The sequence below is a fragment of the Homalodisca vitripennis genome, chromosome 8 (genome assembly GCF_021130785.1).
Source record: "Homalodisca vitripennis isolate AUS2020 chromosome 8, UT_GWSS_2.1, whole genome shotgun sequence".
NCBI classification, from domain to species: Eukaryota; Metazoa; Arthropoda; class Insecta; order Hemiptera; family Cicadellidae; genus Homalodisca; species Homalodisca vitripennis.
In genome coordinates, this window is record NC_060214.1 from 19,307,520 (window position 1) to 19,328,108 (window position 20,589).

The 20,589-nt window shown below is 32.0% G+C and overlaps 1 protein-coding gene across 1 annotated transcript in view; it reads left to right on the plus strand.

Annotated features, from left to right (window-relative positions):
* LOC124367391 (anoctamin-1-like) overlaps nucleotides 1-20,589 on the plus strand; it is a 102,821-nt gene that overhangs the window by 75,716 nt on the left and 6,516 nt on the right. The window contains 4 exon segments of the mRNA XM_046824168.1: nucleotides 17,086-17,213; nucleotides 17,216-17,248; nucleotides 17,783-17,916; nucleotides 17,918-17,992. Of these exon segments, the coding sequence (XP_046680124.1) occupies nucleotides 17,086-17,213; nucleotides 17,216-17,248; nucleotides 17,783-17,916; nucleotides 17,918-17,992 (370 nt within the window).

Sequence of the window (20,589 nt, forward strand, 5' to 3'; positions counted from 1 at the left end):
TGTATATTTTTCTTGAATGAACTCTGATGATAAAGTTTGATATTTAGCAATGTTATACCAATTCAATTTGTTTACGTATAATCTCATCATATCTTCGGATAATTCATATTTTTGAGAAATGTCATCCCAATGTTCTTTTTTCAAATCTCTTTCGTGTTGCATGATAAAAAGATCGAAAGCACTGTAATGTCCCGCCATCTCTATTTATTAGGAAAAAATTTCAAAATCAAGTTTTTATAAATTGGCTCTTTTTAGTGTTACATTCAGCACATTTTCCAGATATTCTCTTAACTCCATTGATGTTTGCATAGTATTTTATATCATTTGTTGTAGTTTTTTCTTTACATCTCACACAGTATATGAGCGCCATTTATATAAGGAAAATTAGTCATCATAGCCGCCTACTCCATTAAATCTGTTGTCGATGTTTTCAAAAGTTTTTATCGACATCTTCTTTAAATTTATTAAAGTTTTCTTCTAGTTTATTTACTTTATCGAGATATAAAGAGTATCGATCATCTATTCTTTTAAGTAATTCATTATTATGTGTTACTTTCTCATTGAAATGTGTATCAAAATCTTCCAGAATTTTGTTAATTACTTCACCAACTAATACATCAACATCATTTTTATATGTATTAAAGTTTTCTTCTAGTTTATTTACTTTATCAAGTAATTCACCAACATCGTCTACTGATCTTTTACTTCTTTCATCAAGTTTTTCATAGACTTCTGTTGTAAAATCTTTAACATGCTGTTTATGATTCTCATAATTTTGTTTTAGTTCATTAAACATTTTAATAGGATCTTCTAATTGAATCATTACAACAACATCAAATGGATTAATTCCTTTACTAACACCGCTAATTCTTTTTCCTTTAAAATCTAAGGCATTTTTAACATTCGGATCATGTAAATCAACAATATCGATGTTTTCTGATAATTTTAGAGGTTTTAAAATTTGTTCTTTAACAACAACATCATGTTTGTCAATACCAGGTCGAACACCGACAATTCTTTTTTTATTAGCCAAACTAACATAATTCTTTTCAACTTTGATCGCTTCAGTAATTTTATCAGCTTTTTCGATATGAGACTTTAAATTGGTAAATAATTTTTTTTTACAACCATCATCAACTTCTTTTTCCAATGTTTTTATTTTATCAGCAACTTCATTTGAACTCATGAAATTTGCAAGTTTGTTATCATATTCTGCTTTAAAATCTTCAATCTCGACAGCAAACATATCTGAATCTGGAAGGTTTTGTAATACATTTTCTAACTTGTTATCAAACTCATTTCTCAAACTATCAAAATTCAAACTATTATCTACATTTTGAATAATTTGTGTTCCAAATACGTCAAAAATATTTTGTGAATCCATATTTATTAAGTAATAATTTGTTAACAACTTCTTTAAAATCTTTACCAGTACTCAGTTCATTCAAAACAAAAACACATAAATGACCACAAATTGGGGGATCTTTATAGTCTTGAATCTGAGAATCATTGTAGTAGACGCTTGATTTTTTCAAATATTTAATCAATTCTATAGGTGGTTTGTCCTCAATTCTTCCATACGAATCAAAATAACATGCATTCTTATCATTTTTATAATAACAAATCCAATGCGTTCCACTTCCCATAATCGAGTCTAAATTCACAATTCCACATTCAAATTTCTTAACTTTTTCAGGTAATGTATCTCTCATGAAGATTCCTCTAAAATGTTTAATATTTTTGCAGATTTCTTCCAATTCCCCGAATGTTAAAGGTTTAAATTTTTTTTTCAATGTTTGATTTCACGTAATTCAAAGTTTTTTCATCTAATCCAGATCCTGTAACATCTTCCAACTCTTTATCTAACCAATTTAAAATGTTTCGAACAATAGGAATCACATCTTTTTTAACGATTGGAGCAGCTTTACGAACATAAGGAACAACATTTTTAACAACTGGAATATTTTCTCCAAAATCTAATAAATCTTTCAAAAGTCCACCATTTTTAAGTTCTTTCAACTGATTATAAGAAAATTCTATTCTGGTTCCTTTATTGTTTTTCTTATGTTTTTCGAGTTTATTGTATTGTCTATTTGTTAAAAATATCTTATCTTCGCCATTTTTTAGTTGATCTATTTTAAATTGAATACTAACGGGTATTTTCTTCTTAAAAGCGGATTTTATTTTTTCTTTCTGATTTTTGCTGAAATTTACATTCACCTCCATTTATATAGTTAAAAATTTCAAGTTCTCTTCGATTCCCATTCCTAGTTTTCTCTTCAAAAACATTGCTCCAGCTGTTGGAAGCGCAACAAATCTTTCACCTAAACTAGCATCTTTTGATAAAAATCTATCCATTGCCTTATCTTGCAAAACTTTATCTGCGATATGTCTGGAATTTGTGTCTCTATGTTTTGCATAAAAAATATCGTGTTCCATAGCAGCTTGATCTAATTTATTTATACCAGGATCTCCTCTTTTTAGTCTTTTTTTCGAGTTTTGTGCCAGGCCCCAGATACTGATAAGTTGGTACGTGTAATTCAAAAGGTAAATTGTTGATAAAATCATTCAAAAGTCCGCTACCCTCAATCATAGATGAACTTATTGCCGGCAAAACTCGTTTTAAATATTTAATTCCATCAGGTTTTTCAATCATTTCATCAAGTTTGTTCGAAATAAAATCTTTAATCGCTTTCTTTTTGTTCAAAAAATTGTTGTTTCCAGCCTTCTCTTGAGCATAAATATAATTAATAATTCCATCGAGTTTTGTCAAATCGTCGATATATCTGTACTCAATCTTATTATCATTGTATTTTCTTACACCTGATCCTTCGATTCGTTTTTTCCCAAATTGGTTTAATCAAATTGAGATATTTTTTACCTTTACTTGACTTTGGTTTCTTAGTTGATGGATCATTATTTTTGTAAATTGAGTCAGATTCCCATAAAATTTCAGTATACTTTTTCAAGTCTTCTTCAGAATATAAACCGTCTTTTGGAACATCAGTGCCTGTTAATAATCTCCATAAACCTTGAGTTCCTTCATATGTTTTTTCATTAATAATGATATCATTATGCTCAAAATTCACGGGCAAATTTCCAATCATAAAACTTTTCTTTTTTCTGTCCCAATACAAACCAAATTTATCATCCTTTGCTCTAGGAAGAAATTTTTTACCAATTTCACCAATTATTATATCCGTTGTTCCAGGACTTATTGGTTCAACTATGGTAGAGTCTTCAATGATTCGAGGTCTAAATGGTGTTGAAGATGGTAATTTTGGCAATTCAAACTCAGATTCTGGTATCGAAATATCGGCAAATTGTCGTACAACTGGAACCAAATTCATAAAATTTTGATTATCGCTTAAAACATTTTCAATTTTGCCCTCAACATTTTTTATTGCAGATGTTACAGGTTGATTAATTTTTTGAATAAATTCTTGTTCTTTTTTCATCAATTCGAATCTGTTCTTTAAATTCTTTGATTAATTTCTTTTCTATTTGATCAAGTTTTTTTTGCTTCTTCTGAAGTTACGTTCGCCATTTATTTAGGAAAATTTTGAAACGTAAACGTGGAACGTGGAAACGTGAACACGAAACGTGAAAACGAGAACACGAAACGTGAACACGGAACGTAAAACGTGAACGTGGAACGTGGAAACGTGAACACGAAACGTGAAACGTAAACCGTGAACGTGGAACGTAAAAACGAGAACACGAAACGTAAACGTGAACGTAAAAACATGAAAACAACTAGATTATCACACGTTTATATTGGAAAATTTATTCAAATATTTACCACTTTTAGGCTTCAAAGTTAGATTAATAGTTAAAAATCCGTAGTCTTCCTTCCAAATTTTATCACATAACTCAATAAAGTGGTTAAAACTCATATCAGATCCCACATAATTGTTATAAATCTTTCTCGAATAGTGATCATCTTGCTTAAAAATACACAACATATTCAGGTTATTTCTTATAACTTGTTTATCAACCTTTGAAAAGCATTGGGAAAGATAGATACAAGATATGTTTTTGTGACGGGACATTACGAAATATTCCTTAATAACGTCTTGATTTTCCCAAAATACAATCATCAAAAACGATTAAACGAATTGGGTTTACATTCGCTTAATGGAACTATGTCCTCAGAAGCATTGTAAAAATGTGATATTTCTTTGCTTAAGTTCTTCTCAATATTTTCAAATCTTTCTTGTAATTTTTTATAGGCGTCTTGTTCTAAAGATTTACTAAAAACATACAAATTGGAATAAGGAATCAACCTATTGTAGATAAAATTCAATAATAAAGTTGTTTTTTCCACATCCACTTGAACCAACAATTAACAATCTGATTGGTTGATCTTTCTTGTTTTCTTCAAACGTTTGAAGTTTTATCTGATCTTTTTGCTTTAAAAATTTCTCCATTTAAATAGAAGATTTTCATCTTGAAGCAACGCTTGCGAAAATGAAGCTGTTCAAGTTGACTTCAGAAAGCTCTAAATTAGTTTTAAACTTGGAACATCCTATTCATTTAGAGGAAGAATCAAATTATTTCATCGGTTTAAGCGGTTTTTTATTCTGACAATTTTGTAATAAATATTAGTGAAAGTTCTCCTTATTGTATAGGATTTAGTGAGAAGAACATAACAAAATATTATGGTTTAAACAAAGGATATTATACTTTCGATCAAATTAAAAATTCCCTTAAAAATTATCTGAAAACATTCAAACAATCAGATAAATCTTTAAACTTTGACGAAAACAAGTTTTGAAATGCAAAAAAAATTATCTCTCTAATAAAAATTCAAATAAAATCACCAGTAAGAATAATGTTTTTCAGCAATTATTGTAGATTTGTTAGGGTTTGTTCAAGAAACTATTGAGCCAAATCAGGTATATTTAGGAAATAAAACGCCAAAATTTAGACCGTTTGATGTAATTGAAGTGCACTGCAATCTCGTTGAACCTAGTTTTGAAAATCATACCGAACATTTACACAAAGAATCTGAAATTTTGTACACTTTTTTCCCAAATGTTGCTTATGGATCAAAAATCAGTGAAAAACCAAATGAAATCGATTATATTCCAATTAGAAAAAATATTAAAAGAATTCAAAAAATCGTCTTAACTGTTCAAGACTCTGAGGGAAATTTATTAAATAATGAGAGTAAAACAACAATATATTTAAGATTGTCGAAAGAATGATGAATCAAGGGGGAACGAATCGTTCTTACCTTCAAATTTTCAAGAAAACAACTTTTGAATGTATAAATTACAAGAGTCTATGCCATAGACCCTTTCAAAATATTCATCCTGACACTGTTTTTATCAATGAATCTGGGCTTTATTCTCAAAATAAAAATTACTAGTTAAATTTTTTTTCTATCTAAATGGAGTCAGTTGTGAATCTACTCAAATTCAATAATAAAGAAATTTTAACATTTGTTGACGAAAATAATGAATTTTGGTTTAAGGCGAAAGATGTTGCAGAGGTGTTAGAATATAAAGATACGAAGAAAGCAATTAAAGAACATGTCAAAGAAAAATATAAAAAAAGCTTCGAAAACATACATTCTGAAGGTAGGGGTGATTCGCCCCCGCCTTCAAACTTTCAAAAAAAACACTATTTTCGTTAATGAATCTGGCCTTTATTCTCGAAATAAAAATTACTAGTTAAATTTCTTTTCTATCTAAATGGAGTCAGTTGTAGACCTACTCAATAATCAACTTAGATTTGAAAACAAACATATCTTTACAATTGTCGATGATAATAATGAATTTTGGTTTAAAGCAAAAGATATTGCAGAAATATTGGAATTTAAAAATACGATGAAAGCGATTAGAGATCACGTTAAAGAAAAATATAAAAAAAGCTTCGATAACATAGATTCAGAAGGGGGGAACGAATCGTTCTTACCTTCAAACTTTCAAAAAAACACCATTTTTATTAATGAACCGGGCATATATTCTTTAATACTGAAATCTAAAATGAAGATTGCAGAAACGTTTTCAAAATTGGGTTTTAGAAGAAGTTTTACCGAGTATTAGAAAATATGGCGAGTACAAACTTGAAAACGAAAATAAGCAGTTAAAAGATGAAATAAAACAGTTACAAATTAAAGATGAAATGAAATCATTGAAAATAGAGAATCAAGAATTGCGAATGGAATTAATGAAGAGAGATATGGTATGTAAAGATTTTGATAAGAAAAAACACCATGTTTTTTGTGTTAATTAAGAAGAATCACATGTGGGAATGGCCTTATTACGTTATCAGAGCTCAGAAACGAGAAATACCAAACCGATTAAAACATCTAAAAATAAATTATCCTGAATTAGAGATTTTGTTCATTGATGACGAACCAAATTCTATCAATCTCTACAACCAAATGAAAGAATCTTTGAATATTTTATACAACGGAAATCATTTTACTACAAATATGGCAGAATCTCGACTGATTTATAGAATATCTAAATTACACGATGAAAATGTTAAACTCTCGAATTATGATATTTTGTTTGTAAATGTTTAGCATAACTAGGTAACCATTGTAAAATCTTTTTTTCATATTCACAAGGCATTTCGTTTTTATAACTTTCGCTGAAAATTTTTTTAGCACAATCTTTGCAAAAAGCATCTTTTCTATCTTTACTATACTGCCAGTTATTAAATTCAGAAATATTTTTAATTTCTTTACAAAAGTAACAATTTTTTTCTTCTAAAGTTAATTTGTCCATTTTAACGTATAATTCCTTACAATAACAGTCTTTTCTATTCTCTTCTTGACACTTTGTACATTTCTTTTGAGACTCCATTTATATAGAAAAAATTATTACACGATGAAAATGTTAAACTCTTGAATTATGATATTTTGTTTGTAAATGTTTTTGATAATTATTTAACCATTTTATAGTTCTTCCACATTCACATTGAGTATCTTCATAATATAATCTATGGTGATTCTTCTTTACACAATCTTTACAATATGAGTCTTTCTTATCTCTACTATAGTGATCACTATTAAACTCTGAAATTTTTTTAGTTTCTTTACATTTAAGACATTTTTTATCTTCCAAAGTTAATTTTTCTATTTTATCATATAATTCTTTATGATATTCCCTTTCACAATCTTTGCAATTATAATGCATTCCATCTTTCCTATTTTTATCTTTATAAAATTCATTTAAATCTTTAAATTCTTTGCACTTTGTACATTTCTTTTGATGCGCCATTTATATATAGAAAATTTATATTACAGTTTTGACTTCTTCAATTCATATTCATAAAACTTTCCGGTTATTTCTTCATTATTTAAATCTTTTATACTATAAGTTACAGGATCTGTGTTATTAATTTGATAAATCACAAAGATTTCTCTTGACCAATTGTTCTTATATTTGTTCGAAAATGTTTGTTTTTTACTAACAATTCTTACATGATCATTGACTTTAAATTTAGTTTTCGTGTGAATTTCAGGTGGAACATACTTGAAAACGGTCTCTAATAACTCCTTTTCTGCATCCTTATCTACGTCTTTCGGTTTCATTTTGATTGTGCTGTGAACTGTATCGTTATAATTGTTTACGATTTTTTGAAGAATATCGATCCATTTAAAGTTTTTATTAATCTCAAAAATTACTTTCATTCTCTCATTTTGAGTTCTGTTATATCTCTCTACAATACTTGATTTCTCTTCGTTTTCAGTATGATAAATCTTAATGTTGTATTTCCTCAAAACATCGTTAAATTCTTTATTTTTAAACTCTAAACCCTTATCTGTATGAAGTAGATTTGGCGGTTTGTGATTGATCTTTATCGCGTCTTTTACTATATCTTCGAAGGCTTTTGAAACATCTTTACCGTTTTTTTCTTTTGATAGCTCTTGACCAAGCATATTTTGAGAAAGTATCAATAACATTTAACATATACTTGAATCCATCATTTTGATCCGAATAGTTAGACATTATAACTAAATCTGCTGCCCATAAATCGTCAATTCCTAATGTTATAATTTTTCTCTTTTTAAACTTCTTTCGTACCGGTGCATGAATTTCTCTAGCTTCAATCTCGATTTCTTCCTTATTCTTAGATTCTTTCTTTACTTGTTTTTTCATAAGGATTCTTTATAAATTTACTCTTATTTGTCTTACATTTTGAACATTTTGCTGCAATTCTATACAATCCGTTTTGAGTTTGAACGATTTTTGAATCTATATTTTTCGTTTTCTTTTTACACTTGTGACAGTGAATTAAATCATCTTCCATTTACATATCAAAGTTTCCAAGTTTATTTAATTCGTCTAATATATCTGTTTTATAGCCATACGGTACTGTATCGATCTTATTTTCTAGGACAATTCTCTTATCATCTTTAGCGTTCAGTGCCAGCTTGTTTATGGTAACAGTGTACAACTCATGTTTATAACTTTTGATGACTGTCATCTCCCTAAATTCTTCTTTATCTTCGAACAAACATTTCTTCAAGTTTTCGATATTTATTGTTTTATTTACAACGCTTCTCTTAATCCCTTTACACCTAACTGGGTTTTTATCTAGATATTTGTACGAGTACATCTTAGACCTTAAACCACAAAATTCTTCTAAAACTTCGCTATTTAACTCATCTTTGAATTTCCCTATTACCTTCTTATTTTTAGTAGTGAAACATTCATGATCTTTTGGATAATCACTTGTATCAAAGTCATCTATATTTTCTTTAATAATTTTAAAAGGATCTCGTTTCAATTCTAGAAAATAACTGTCTGTATCCATGTAACACAGATTCAAATCTGGATCAAACTTCTTTAATTTGTTGTAATAAAACTCGTACATTAGCAATTTTGAGAGGTCGAGAACTGAAAATCCTATGTAAATCGGTTTGTTAAATTTAACCTTTTGTTTTATACATGTGACTCGCTATACAGTTGTCGTCAAAGATAGTGAAGCTTTTGAAGTTCGTTTTTTTGGCCTGTTTCATTGAAAATTCTTCATTTCCTAGTCTAATATCGCATCTATTTCGCACATTTTCCATACTTTTTCCAAAAACTGAGTTGTTCATCAGCTTATAAAAATCCTTCTCAAAGTCACTTGTAGCTTTGGTCCTCATATTAGTATTAAAATCAATGTACTCTTTCATAAAAGGCTTCTGATCGAATGCAATAACTCTATTCACATGTTTCAAAATCATACCTTGTTCCAAATAGAACTTCAAATTTCTCGAATGAACAACGTATTCAGTTTTATCCAGTAGAGTTGTGCAAAGTTTGTTTTTAAAATGTTCTGGAGCAAGAGGTAAATCCTTGTGATGTTCGTGTAAATTTGTTGGATATCCAAGATCGACTTCGAGAATATAGCCATAATTTTCGTCGCCAGTGAGTTCTAAAATTGTTTCTTGCCACTCTTCTTTTGTATACGTTTTTGGATCCATCCACTTGATATCACTAAACGGCAGTTTTTGCATAAGACCATACCCATAAAGGTTGTTTGCATCGAGATAGAGTAAATAGTTTTCGGGCTTTGTCTTATCAAAATCTTTTAAATATTTGTTATTTGCTTTCACATATCGTTTAATACACTGAGAAATGCCTCCGCGAATACCTTTTTCGATCATTAAATACATATCGTAATCGTGTATCAGTTGAAGCTCGATTTTAGTTAATTTTAACATTGCGTCCCATGCGAGACTGGGAGCTGTTAGATAGTGTGCCGGATCAAGTTTATAGCAATTTAAGCAAATATTTCTGAAATTTTCAAATATATCAGCGAGCAATAGTACATCTTGGATATTGTACAAATCAGAGTAATTTCCAAGATTTTTCTCTTTTAATTTGTTCCAAACATTTAAGTAGTGTTGAAAATCTTTCTCAGATATGCTCTCATCTGTCAAAAGTGAATAGAAATCTTGAATTCTCAATTCTTCTGTGTAATCAAGTTTTTCAATACTGTCGATAAATTCATAGGGAAATATTCCTTTTCCAGATAGAATTTTAAAAATCTCGTCGTCGTCATTTGGCTGTCTTTCTATTATCTCATTCAGTCCATCTTGTATAAAATGATTTGTATGTTTGAAGTCTTCTCTCTTTAGATTTTTAGCTAACTTTTCTATAGACGAGGCCATGAATCTGAACGTGTCTACAAACGAAAACTTGATGAATTTTCTTGGCTTATCACCTTCGAATTCATAGCCATATCCAGAATTTACAGAATAATTTATATATTTTTCATCGGTGTTTGCAATCAAATCAACATTTCCATATTGTTTAGCCAATTCTTTTATGTACAAATGAGTATCGTAATTTGACATATTGTGGCAGAAAACGGGAATATTCTGAGGAAATTTCAAATTTAGATTGCAACATGCATGAGCTGCGCCTCGAAACTTGCCGGTTAAATGACAATGATCTCTCACTTTATTATAACTCTTATCTTTCCAACTATCAGGAGTAAAACCATACTGAATTGACCCAACATCATAAGCAGACCATTCACAGATATGACAAACGTTTGAATTTTGATACGAAATTTCTTCTTCTTCTGTCAATTTCATAGGTTTCATGTTCTTAGAATTATATTTTTTCGCTATGTATTTCGATAATTTATTGAGTTCTTCAAACAATTTTGTCGGGACGTTTTTCAAATCTTCTTCATTTTTGGCACGATAACATATCGGTTTTGTACATGCGATTGGTCACATTCGACACTAAATATAGAGTAAAACCATAAGGAATGTGCCTCTGAATCTTGGTTGTAGTCGATCTTTGTGGATTGTTCTTGCATGTCGGAATTTTTTCTAATATGCTCTCAAAGTCCATATAAATAACGTAAGGATGGCTAAACTTCTTTTGATAATTAGTAAATGATGTTGTTTGACCTGGAAATGGCATAATTGGCTTACAAACTTCATGATTTTTACAAATTTCTAAGTGATCTGTTAAATCTCCAGATTTGTAAAAATGGCTTAAACATCTTCTACACAAAAATTTTCTTTCTTTATGTTTAGACAACTGCGAAGAAACAAGCTTATTTAAATCGGTTATCAAAACATAATGAGATTTATCATCTTGTTTAACATACAATAAATCAATGTTTGTTTCAGCGTCATATTTTTCAGAAATTTGTAACGGAACAATGTTAATATTTTCATCAAAACTGTAGACATTGATAGACATTGTTGGATACTTATACTTGGAATTGTAGCTTCGTTTTTCAAATATTTGTATATCTTTCAGAGACATTGGATACTCAAAACCTGAAAATATTTCGTCATTCACAAATTTTTCGTATTGCTTTACACGTTCACAGTCTCTTTCTGGTTTTTCAATAGCACATCTTATTGAGTAAATAAAGCAAAAATCATCTCTATTTTTTATATTTATACAAGCTTTTTTATCTTTGATATTCTTTGGTAAATCGATGTATGATCCTGCATTCATCATTTCGTGTTTGTTAAGGCTCAAAACTAGTTGTTTACAACTTTTAAATGTCCATCCGGAACCTTTATTTGGATTATTCATTTGTTCTCGATGTGTTAATTTATTAAATTGCTTAGTAATAAAGTCGTTTACGTCAATGATTTCGTCTGCTTTGATAGTAAAATACATTAGACATGTTTGCGGTTCACCATTCACTAAAGTTTCGTTCGTATTCACATTCCAAAGAGAGATAGCCCTTCATATTTTTAACATTTTCTTGAAATTTCTCGATTAAACTTTTAATTTCTGACCGCATAATTGAAAGATATTTGTAAATTGACATGGAATTGTCGTTCAAGTTTGTTAAAATGTATTGCTTGAAAAGACCGTGTATTGAGGATAAAACTTCTACATCAATGATATTTTCGGATTTTACTTTAAGAGTTTTATCAATTTCTTCGATCATTTCAGACTTGGTTTTATCGTTAGTACCGATAGCCAACTTTTCAGCTATTGAATGAAGTTTTTCATCATTAAATAGGTCGAGATTTTTCTTTTCAACTTTGAAATTTCTCTTTAATTCACGTAATTTCTCAATATTAAACATGTTTTCGTGATCGGCAATTTTATTTTCTCTAGCCCACTGTCTTAAATAATTTAGTTCATTATTGTAAATTTGCTTGTTTTTTTCATGACTTTTAGAATTATAATGGCGATCATAGTTTTTTCTTAAAATTTCTATTTTGCAGAACGGACATGATATTTTATCGCGCTCCATTTAGATAGAAAAATTTATTTAACTAAATGGTGCTTGTAAACCAACGATTGCGCCTCTCACGGCGTGATATCACTACGGATATGACGCAGGCGAAGCGATTATCGTGATGGTCGGTCTGTAGTAGCACACCTCGACTGTCATTGATACACACAGCGCAATCTTTCGGAACTAAAATGTCGGTAATGCAGATTTGCTTTTAAGAATAAAAATTGTGTTCCCGTTTACTATTATAACATTTTCTTTTTCAAAATGTTAGATAATTTTACCTATTTTAAATATGCGTACATTTTGTTACTTGTAATTTTCAAATTATATTTTAAATTAATTTCTTAAATTTTTACTTCTCGATGGGCTGTTGTATTGTGTTGCTGAGTATATATGTCCGCGAATTCGGTTTGGTCGGTTAGGAAGTTTACTTCTGAACTGTTTTCAATGCGAGTGGCCATAGCGGAGAAACACCAAGTTCAGAAGTATTCAGATCGTATTCCGGAACCATTTCTCTATCCGTATCTCGCTCTTCTCTCTCTCTCTAGCCTGAATATAGATCCTAGCCTATAAACGGCAGAAGTGATCGTGTCATAGGCATAAAAAGAGAGGGAGAGAGAAAGAGACAGAGGGAGGAGAAAAGGTCGACCGAGAAATGGTTTTGCACTTTTTGACTTTGAATTTTTTCTATTTAAATGGAGTTCTTGAAAGAGTTAAATGATATTGGAGAATGTAAGTTTAAAGAGTATAAGAAGTTAAATGAATTGGAAGAAAGGAAGAAACATAGAATCTTGAATTTGGAGAAAATGAAAGATAAATTCGGGTTTACAATAATTGCCGAGTTGGAAGATTGTAAAGTACACTTGCCGAACAGATTTTTGACTGTTTTGGATGAGAAAAAGATTAAAGAATTAAACAAAAATGAAAAATTACACTTGGTTGTTACTGGAAAGAAGACTATTAAAGATAAAGAAATTATAACAATTAACTTTGTAGAATAAAGTCTTAACTCTAAAACTTGCAGTCCCTCCCCACGTCATAGTACTGTTTTGATAACCATAGTTGGTGTCTTTCTTCATAGGAATCACATGGAATATTATCTACAGTAATACCTTTTGTTTCACACAAAATGTGGCTATATTCTATAAGAAAAATTCTATAATGCTCTTTAATGAATTGTGTTGATAAATCTTGATACTCACAAAAATTCCTAAGAAATTCATCAATTAAGTCTTGATTATCTTGAAAGAACGTATAATATGGGAAAAATGTCATAAAAAAACGATGAAAACTCTCTGTTTGTTTATTTTTTACTTTCTTTTCAATATCTTTCGTAATTATATTAAATATGTAATCCCTTACTTTTTAGTTTTTTGCCGATAGTAAAAACACTCCATTAGACGTTTTTTCTGCAAAAGACTTTACAAGTTCTTTGAATTCTGTATCATTTAAGGAAAGTATCAACTGTTCTTTAAAATGTTTTGGTAATTCGTTGAACTCGTTAAAATTGTCTTTCTTTGTAAGTTTTTGAAATGCTAGAAACTGAAGAGAGCTTGGTGAGTTCATGTTGTTTATTTAGTAGAAAAGTTTTTTATTAAAGTACAGTATGTTTTTAGTAAAAATGTTTTAAATTGATTAAATTTTATTAAGATAAATCCTTTATTCGTAGCAGATTTGACAACATTTTACAAAGCACAGCTTAAGAAAGTAGAAGCAAACAGCTGTAGATTTGGTTAATTTTTCATTCCACAGAGTAGATAGTAATGTACCGATCGCTTTTGGAGACGAACGACTGTAGATTCGGTTAATTTTTCATTGAGATTTGCTGTGTTATTTCTCAGCTTCCTTTATGGTACATTGAACAGTATTTTACATTGCTTTTCGGTTGGCTCCGAAAGTGCGCCAGGAACCCCATATTACTATCTACTGATATGTTAGTGATGTGAAGGATTGGTTTCAGAAGTTCAGCTTCGCAAAATTTTATGATTTTTGATGAAATCTCGTCCAAACCCGAGGAGGTTTTACTTTTCAATGAACGGATTGTTTGTTTAATTTCTTTGGCTGTGGTTGGGGTCATTTTTGTCATTGTGGTATCTATATTGTAGCATGGACTATACAGTAAGTTGTCATTCGATATTTGGTGTTGCTTTAGCGTGTTTTCTGCTATATTTATAAAGAAGGTGTTAAGGTAGTCAGCGATTTTCTTTGGGTCCGTTTCTTTTATTCCGTCGATTGTTAAATGATTCAAGTCTGATGTTGATTGGTTCTTAGCAGCTCTTTCTCTATTTATGAGTTCCCAGACTGCTTTTGTTTTGTTATTAGCGTGATATATGTGGTCTGCATTAGCTTCCTTCCTAAGTCTCCTGAGTTTCAGATCATAGGCCTTCTTCTTCTGGTTTGCCTCAGATTTATCTTCAGTTCTTCCTGTGACATTAAACTTATCCTGCGCATTGATAAATTCCTTTCGTAATCTTAAGGTTTCTTCATCATAGACTGTGTTCTTTCTAGAGTGGCTTTGTTTCTTGGTCTTGAGTGGGCAGGCAAGATCTAATGCCCTTGTAAAGGTATTAAGGAAGTTATCGTAAGCGTCATCAATGTTGTTCGATTGCGTCACATTCTCCCAGGTTTCTGTGGCTAGGATAGATTTTAGGTAATTTAGGTTCCTCACGCATGTGTTTTCTGTATGTTGAGAATGTTATATTTTCAAATATTTTAGGAAAGTCAGCTGTGCAATATTGGCCAGTATGATCTGATAAGCCAGTGTTACAGATTTCGACATTTAGTTTACTGGGTGGGAGGTCAGTGCATATAAAGTCAATAGAGGAGTTAGAGGTGGCTGTGACTCTCGTTGGTGGCAGGGCAAGTCTCTTTAGGTCATGTGAAGCCAGCAGTTCATCTAGTGCACCTTGTTCTCGGTTTCTGGTAAGGTTATCTATGTTGATGTCTCCAGTGATTATGATGTAAGAGTTTGTGTCTTTTGACTTCAGTTAAGGTGTTGTCTATCACTTGGAGTGCAGTCTCAAGATTTGCATTCGGTGGTCTGTAATAGCCTAATATATGTATGTCCTTTTTATTACTAATTTTTATTTTAGTTCCAGTTACCTCACATACCATTTCTATACTGTATTTTTCCAGGTTGAGAGTGGTGGTTTTGTTGGCTAACTTCTTGTGTCTATATATAGCAACTCCTCCCTTGATATGCTCTGTTCTGCCATATGCACACACAAAGTCATAATTACTGAGCCTCACATGATTGATGACATGCTGTTTTAGTCCGTGCTCAGTTAGGACCACTATGTCAGCAGGTTTAGTATGTAGTTGGTGTTCCAGTCTTTCGATTTTATTGCTTACTCTGTCTATGTTTTGATGAAAAACTATGAGCTTCTCTGTTTTTTTTGTTACTTAGACAGGTGCGTCGTGAGGTTGGCTTGTTTCTAAAAAATTGCTGGATGTGCTAGAGAAATTCGTAGAAGCTAAGGCAGATTCATTGTTAGTGCATGACAGATCACCACTATTACAAGCATACCCATAATGTTTTTTCATATGCTCCTTATAGAAGGCAATGTATTTTATGAAGAAGTCCTCATAGGTTTCATCGCTTCTGGCCGATGATTGTTAATCAAATGATCAGAAAAGATTGTGACCTTGAAGTTTTTCTTATCACATTCTGAAGTTGTGTCATGTCTGATCAATGTATAATTTTGGAAGGTTCTTGCATTTAATTTCATATATGCTCCTAATCGTTCAAAACTGTATTGTGTTGGTTTACGTCTCTCGTTTAGTAATTGTACTAAGTTATTTTAACCCTTCCCACGCTTCTTTGACCTTAACGCCAAATACAGTTATATCCGATATTATAGATTATATCTCTTGGAGATTTTTTAGTTCACAAAAGGCCTTCGTGCTTATTGCTGTTGCCAAGGAAGTATTTATTAATGACTTTCACTATTACCCAGCAGGGATCACTTCTGGGTGGTTTATACCTTCCAGTTGAACCCACCACTGGGCACAGCAAAAACCGATGTGCCACTTCAAACTGGGCAACCTTATGGATGTCCAGTAGCGGCACATCACTAACCGCAAATGTTGAGATTCTGGGGCGCAAGGGCAATTCGATAGGTCTAGTCTACTGTGGAAGATGACTGTTGGAGTTGGTGGGGTTTGTTCCCTTACCTCAGAGGTTCTTGTTAACCTCAACAAGGGTGTGCCACCCCCTGCCTACTTTGACTGGAGAGGCTGGTTCAGAGCTGGCCTCCCCTTCTTCCGGGATGACTTTGAGATGTAGTGCCCTAATTCTTCCTCATGGATCTCGATAGGAGGCGGCCCCTACTCCCTAACCTTACCCATCCTGAATATCCTGTCACTCCGGAAACAGCGCAAAGGTTCTTACAGGACTAAGTGCAATTTATAAGCTTCTTAGGCAATTTAAAAAACACTCTGCGGCAGGGGGAGGTGAGTGCCCTTTGTCTTACTCCAACCATGTGCTCGTCAGCTCTACGTCTCCTACAGAGCCATAACCAAACATATCATCATGTGGTAGTGTTGTGATTAGTTTGAAATATTTATCTTGTTTAATAGTAAAAGATAATTAAACTATTCATTTCAGTTATATTTTTACAATGAAATTACAATTAATTTTAAATAGACAGTTTTGTAAATAGTTCTTTTTTTATTTTTATCAATAAATACGCTAATTTTGAAGTAAAATCCCCTATTTTATACTTTTTTGCTTTTACTTTTTATAATTTAGCTATAATAAAAACTAGTTAAAGAAACAAAATGTTGTTATTTGGAAAGTTTAATGGATTTATTAGTGGCATGCGAAGGGTTAAGATATTAGGCCCTGTTTGTATTCTTCCCACATTTGACCATATTTACACCTAATATTTGTGAGTTATGTTACAGGTTCCTATACAAGTGGTACAACACTTTCATGCTGGCGACGGGGCTGGACAGCCACGACTCTGACGAGGATGTGGTGGACGGAGGCGTCTCCAAACAGTGGACTGAGGACTACAAGCTGTTGGACTGGGGGATCGCGGTCTCTTCAACGAATACCTGGAGATGGGTTAGTTATTCTCGTCTTGTTAGGAGTGCTTGGCTTTTATCTGTAATTAGTTCACTGTCTTGAAGAAATATTATTTTTTACATATCTTCAAGGTCTGCCACATTCTGAATGCTAGCGTATGATATAAGTTTTTATTTATATCTTTTTACTGCAAACAGTGAAGGTATTTCAAATGATAGCTATTCAGAAAGTAAGGAAAGTTTCTACCTGACACCGCCAGGCGCATGCCTATTATGTATATATATTGCTGTGCTCGTGCTCGGCACATCAGACAGCATCCAGCCATGACAACGGGAACATCTCCGCACTGTGTCATAGCTTTGAAATTCCTGTGTCATAGAATTCAGCCACCTGTGTTCTCAACCATTCAGTGACGCGTACCTGGAGCTCTTCATCGTCCTGGATAATTGTGTGTAGTAGCTAGTTTTAGTTTTGCTTATCAACTATCAGAGCCTAGTACAGTGTGCTGAAAAATTACTTCTTTTGATCATGTGGTCTAAATCAGAATCTCACATCTTTCTTATTCTGTTTCAGTGATTCAGTACGGGTTTGTAACAATTTTCGTATCAGCATTTCCACTGGCACCGGTGTTCGCGCTGATAAACAATGTCCTGGAAATGCGGTTGGACGCGCGCAAGTTCCTTGTGTTCTACAGACGGCCGGTGCCACTACTTCGCGCACGCCAACATCGGCGTATGGTTCCGCATCCTGGACGTGCTCGCCAAGATAGCAGTCTTCTCCAATGTGAGTCATTGAGAACAAGTTTGGTTATCCATTTTAAGACGCATGTATTGGAATATTCTTGCCGTACTCAGGAAAACTGTTTATTAAATCCTTAATACACTTATTCTGAGCAAGTTTTGATAAAGTGGACAAAAAAAAGCTGATTTAGTGATAAAGTGCTACAGCAGAAAACACTAGGAAAAATAATAAAAATGAAGTGCAGTTTTTTATGATTAATTCTAAAATACATTCAATTTTTGAGTAACTGGAGTTTAAAACTGAAATTAATTTTTTTATCGGCTGAGCGTTAGCGAAGTCTTATCTCTCACGGGGATAAAAAAATTTTCTTTCTGTCTGTCTGCCCGCACGATATTTTGAAAACAAACTAAAGTATAAAATTGAAATTGTGCATGAAACTTAATTTTTACATGAGGAACACTGAGTTTGATGATGGTGCATGTGCGATGGGATTTGGCTGAGTGTTAGGGAATATTTTTACATTGATCTTATCGGTAACTATAATGGCAATGAGAAAATTTCAGAATAAATAAATTTTTAAAAAAGCTCAGTACACAATTAAATGAAATGAAAATGAAATGAAAAATTCTTTATTTTTACAGGCAAAGTTAGGGCCGCACAGCCCTTTCTTACACTTAACCTGTTGCAATGTAAAATTTAAAACATCAAATAAATATTATCTAAGAATAAAACAAAACATAATAAAGATAATAAAATAAAGAAATAATTACATTTACACAAAGTAGTGAAATTAATATAATATTTTAACGTGTAATAATTAAAATTTAACACATTAATAAATTAACCATCTCTACTATTCTTAAAACATAATATAAATTTATATTTTTAATATACAAATAAATTAAAGTATTTATTGCTAAATGAACTTTTTCACACACAATCTCACATTCATATCCCTCTGCCAGTGTCATGCCCACAGCATCTCAGACCGGAACTGCCCCGGCTAACCATTCAAGATACATATCTTTCAGTTTCGCCACAAACCGGGAACTGCTATCGATGGAAGTAATTGTTTGGGAAAGGGCATTCCACAACCTACAAGCCATTACATGGAATGACTTATCAAACACTGCAGTCCTGTGCTGAGGCATTCTCAAAATGTATGAACCAGAGCGAGTGCTTCTTATACCTACATGAGACACAGATTTAAAATGTTCAGAAAAATATCTTGGAAAACCAAATTTCAATATTGAATGAACTAGTTTTAAAATTTTGATGGATCTTTGATCTTTTAATTTTAGAATATTTGACTGAATATAGTACGGTGTGATGTGCTGCTCCCGTCTCACATCGTAAACGTAACGTATACAGTAGTTTTGAGTTCTTTGCAGCTTCTCACTCAGTACTATGGTCATATCATTGATCACAGAGTTACAGTAATTGAAATGTGGAAGTACGAGTGATTTAGTCAAGAGCAGCTTGATATGTTCTGGTAAAAATCGTTGTAAACGTTTCAGTGAGTGAATAGATGCGAAAACCCGTTTACAAATCTCCGCAACAGCGTCAGTCCAAGTCAAAGTCGAGTTTATAGTCAAACCAAGATCCTTCACCTTGTCGTAGTATGGCAGGGTGTTAACCATTTACAGTTAACGTTTCAATAGTATTGAAGTTTATTGAGTTTCGTAAACGAGAGTGACAAATAATGATTGGTTTCGTTTTTGCATGGTTTAGTCTCAGGCCATGATTTTTGGACCACATAACGATATTTGTAACTATTGATTTTGGTGATACATTCATTAATGGAGTCTATTTTAAAGTGTGAATAGATTTGCAGGTCATCAGCATACATGTGATATGAGCTATGTTTAAGTACAGAATGAATGTCGTTCACGTACAGTACAAATAATAAAGGACCAAGAATCGATCCCTGTGGCACCCCACAAGTAACAATTTCCCAGTCCGAAGTCATGTCATCCACTTTTACACACTGCCGTCTCCCTGACAGATAAGATCTCAGAAAAGTTAATACATGACTAGAAAACCCTATTAGCCTTAGTTTAGCTAGCAATACTTTATGGTTTATGCTGTCGAAAGCTTTTGAGAAATCGAAAAGAGTGAGAATTGTGCCCTGTCTGTGATCCATAGCAAGCCTAATGTCATCCGTCACTTTTAAAAGTGCAGTTTCTGTACTGTGGTTGGTCCGAAAACCAGATTGATAGTCACTAAATATGTTGTTGTAAGATAGATATTCAGTGAATTGGCAGTGCACAATTCTCTCTAGGCCTTTAGATAATGCAGGAAGAATATTTATCGGCCTATAATCTGAACATGACGCTGGTGCTGAAATCTTATTAAGAGGACGGACAAAAGCAGACTTCCATTGTGATGGGAAAATACCACTCGTAAGAGACGTGTTGAAAATAAATGTGACTATTGGAAGGACAGCAAATAGAAAATTAAGACAATTAAGAGATATTAACGTGAACATATGTGGCAAGGTATCTTGAGAAAGATTTCATCTGTTGACTTGAAATTCTGCATAAACAAGAATAAACTGATGGTGCATGTCCAACCTTAAATTTGGCTGAGTGGCGTTTACTCAGCAGGCTAGCACAATTTCTCTTTTGTTTGCAGGGGGA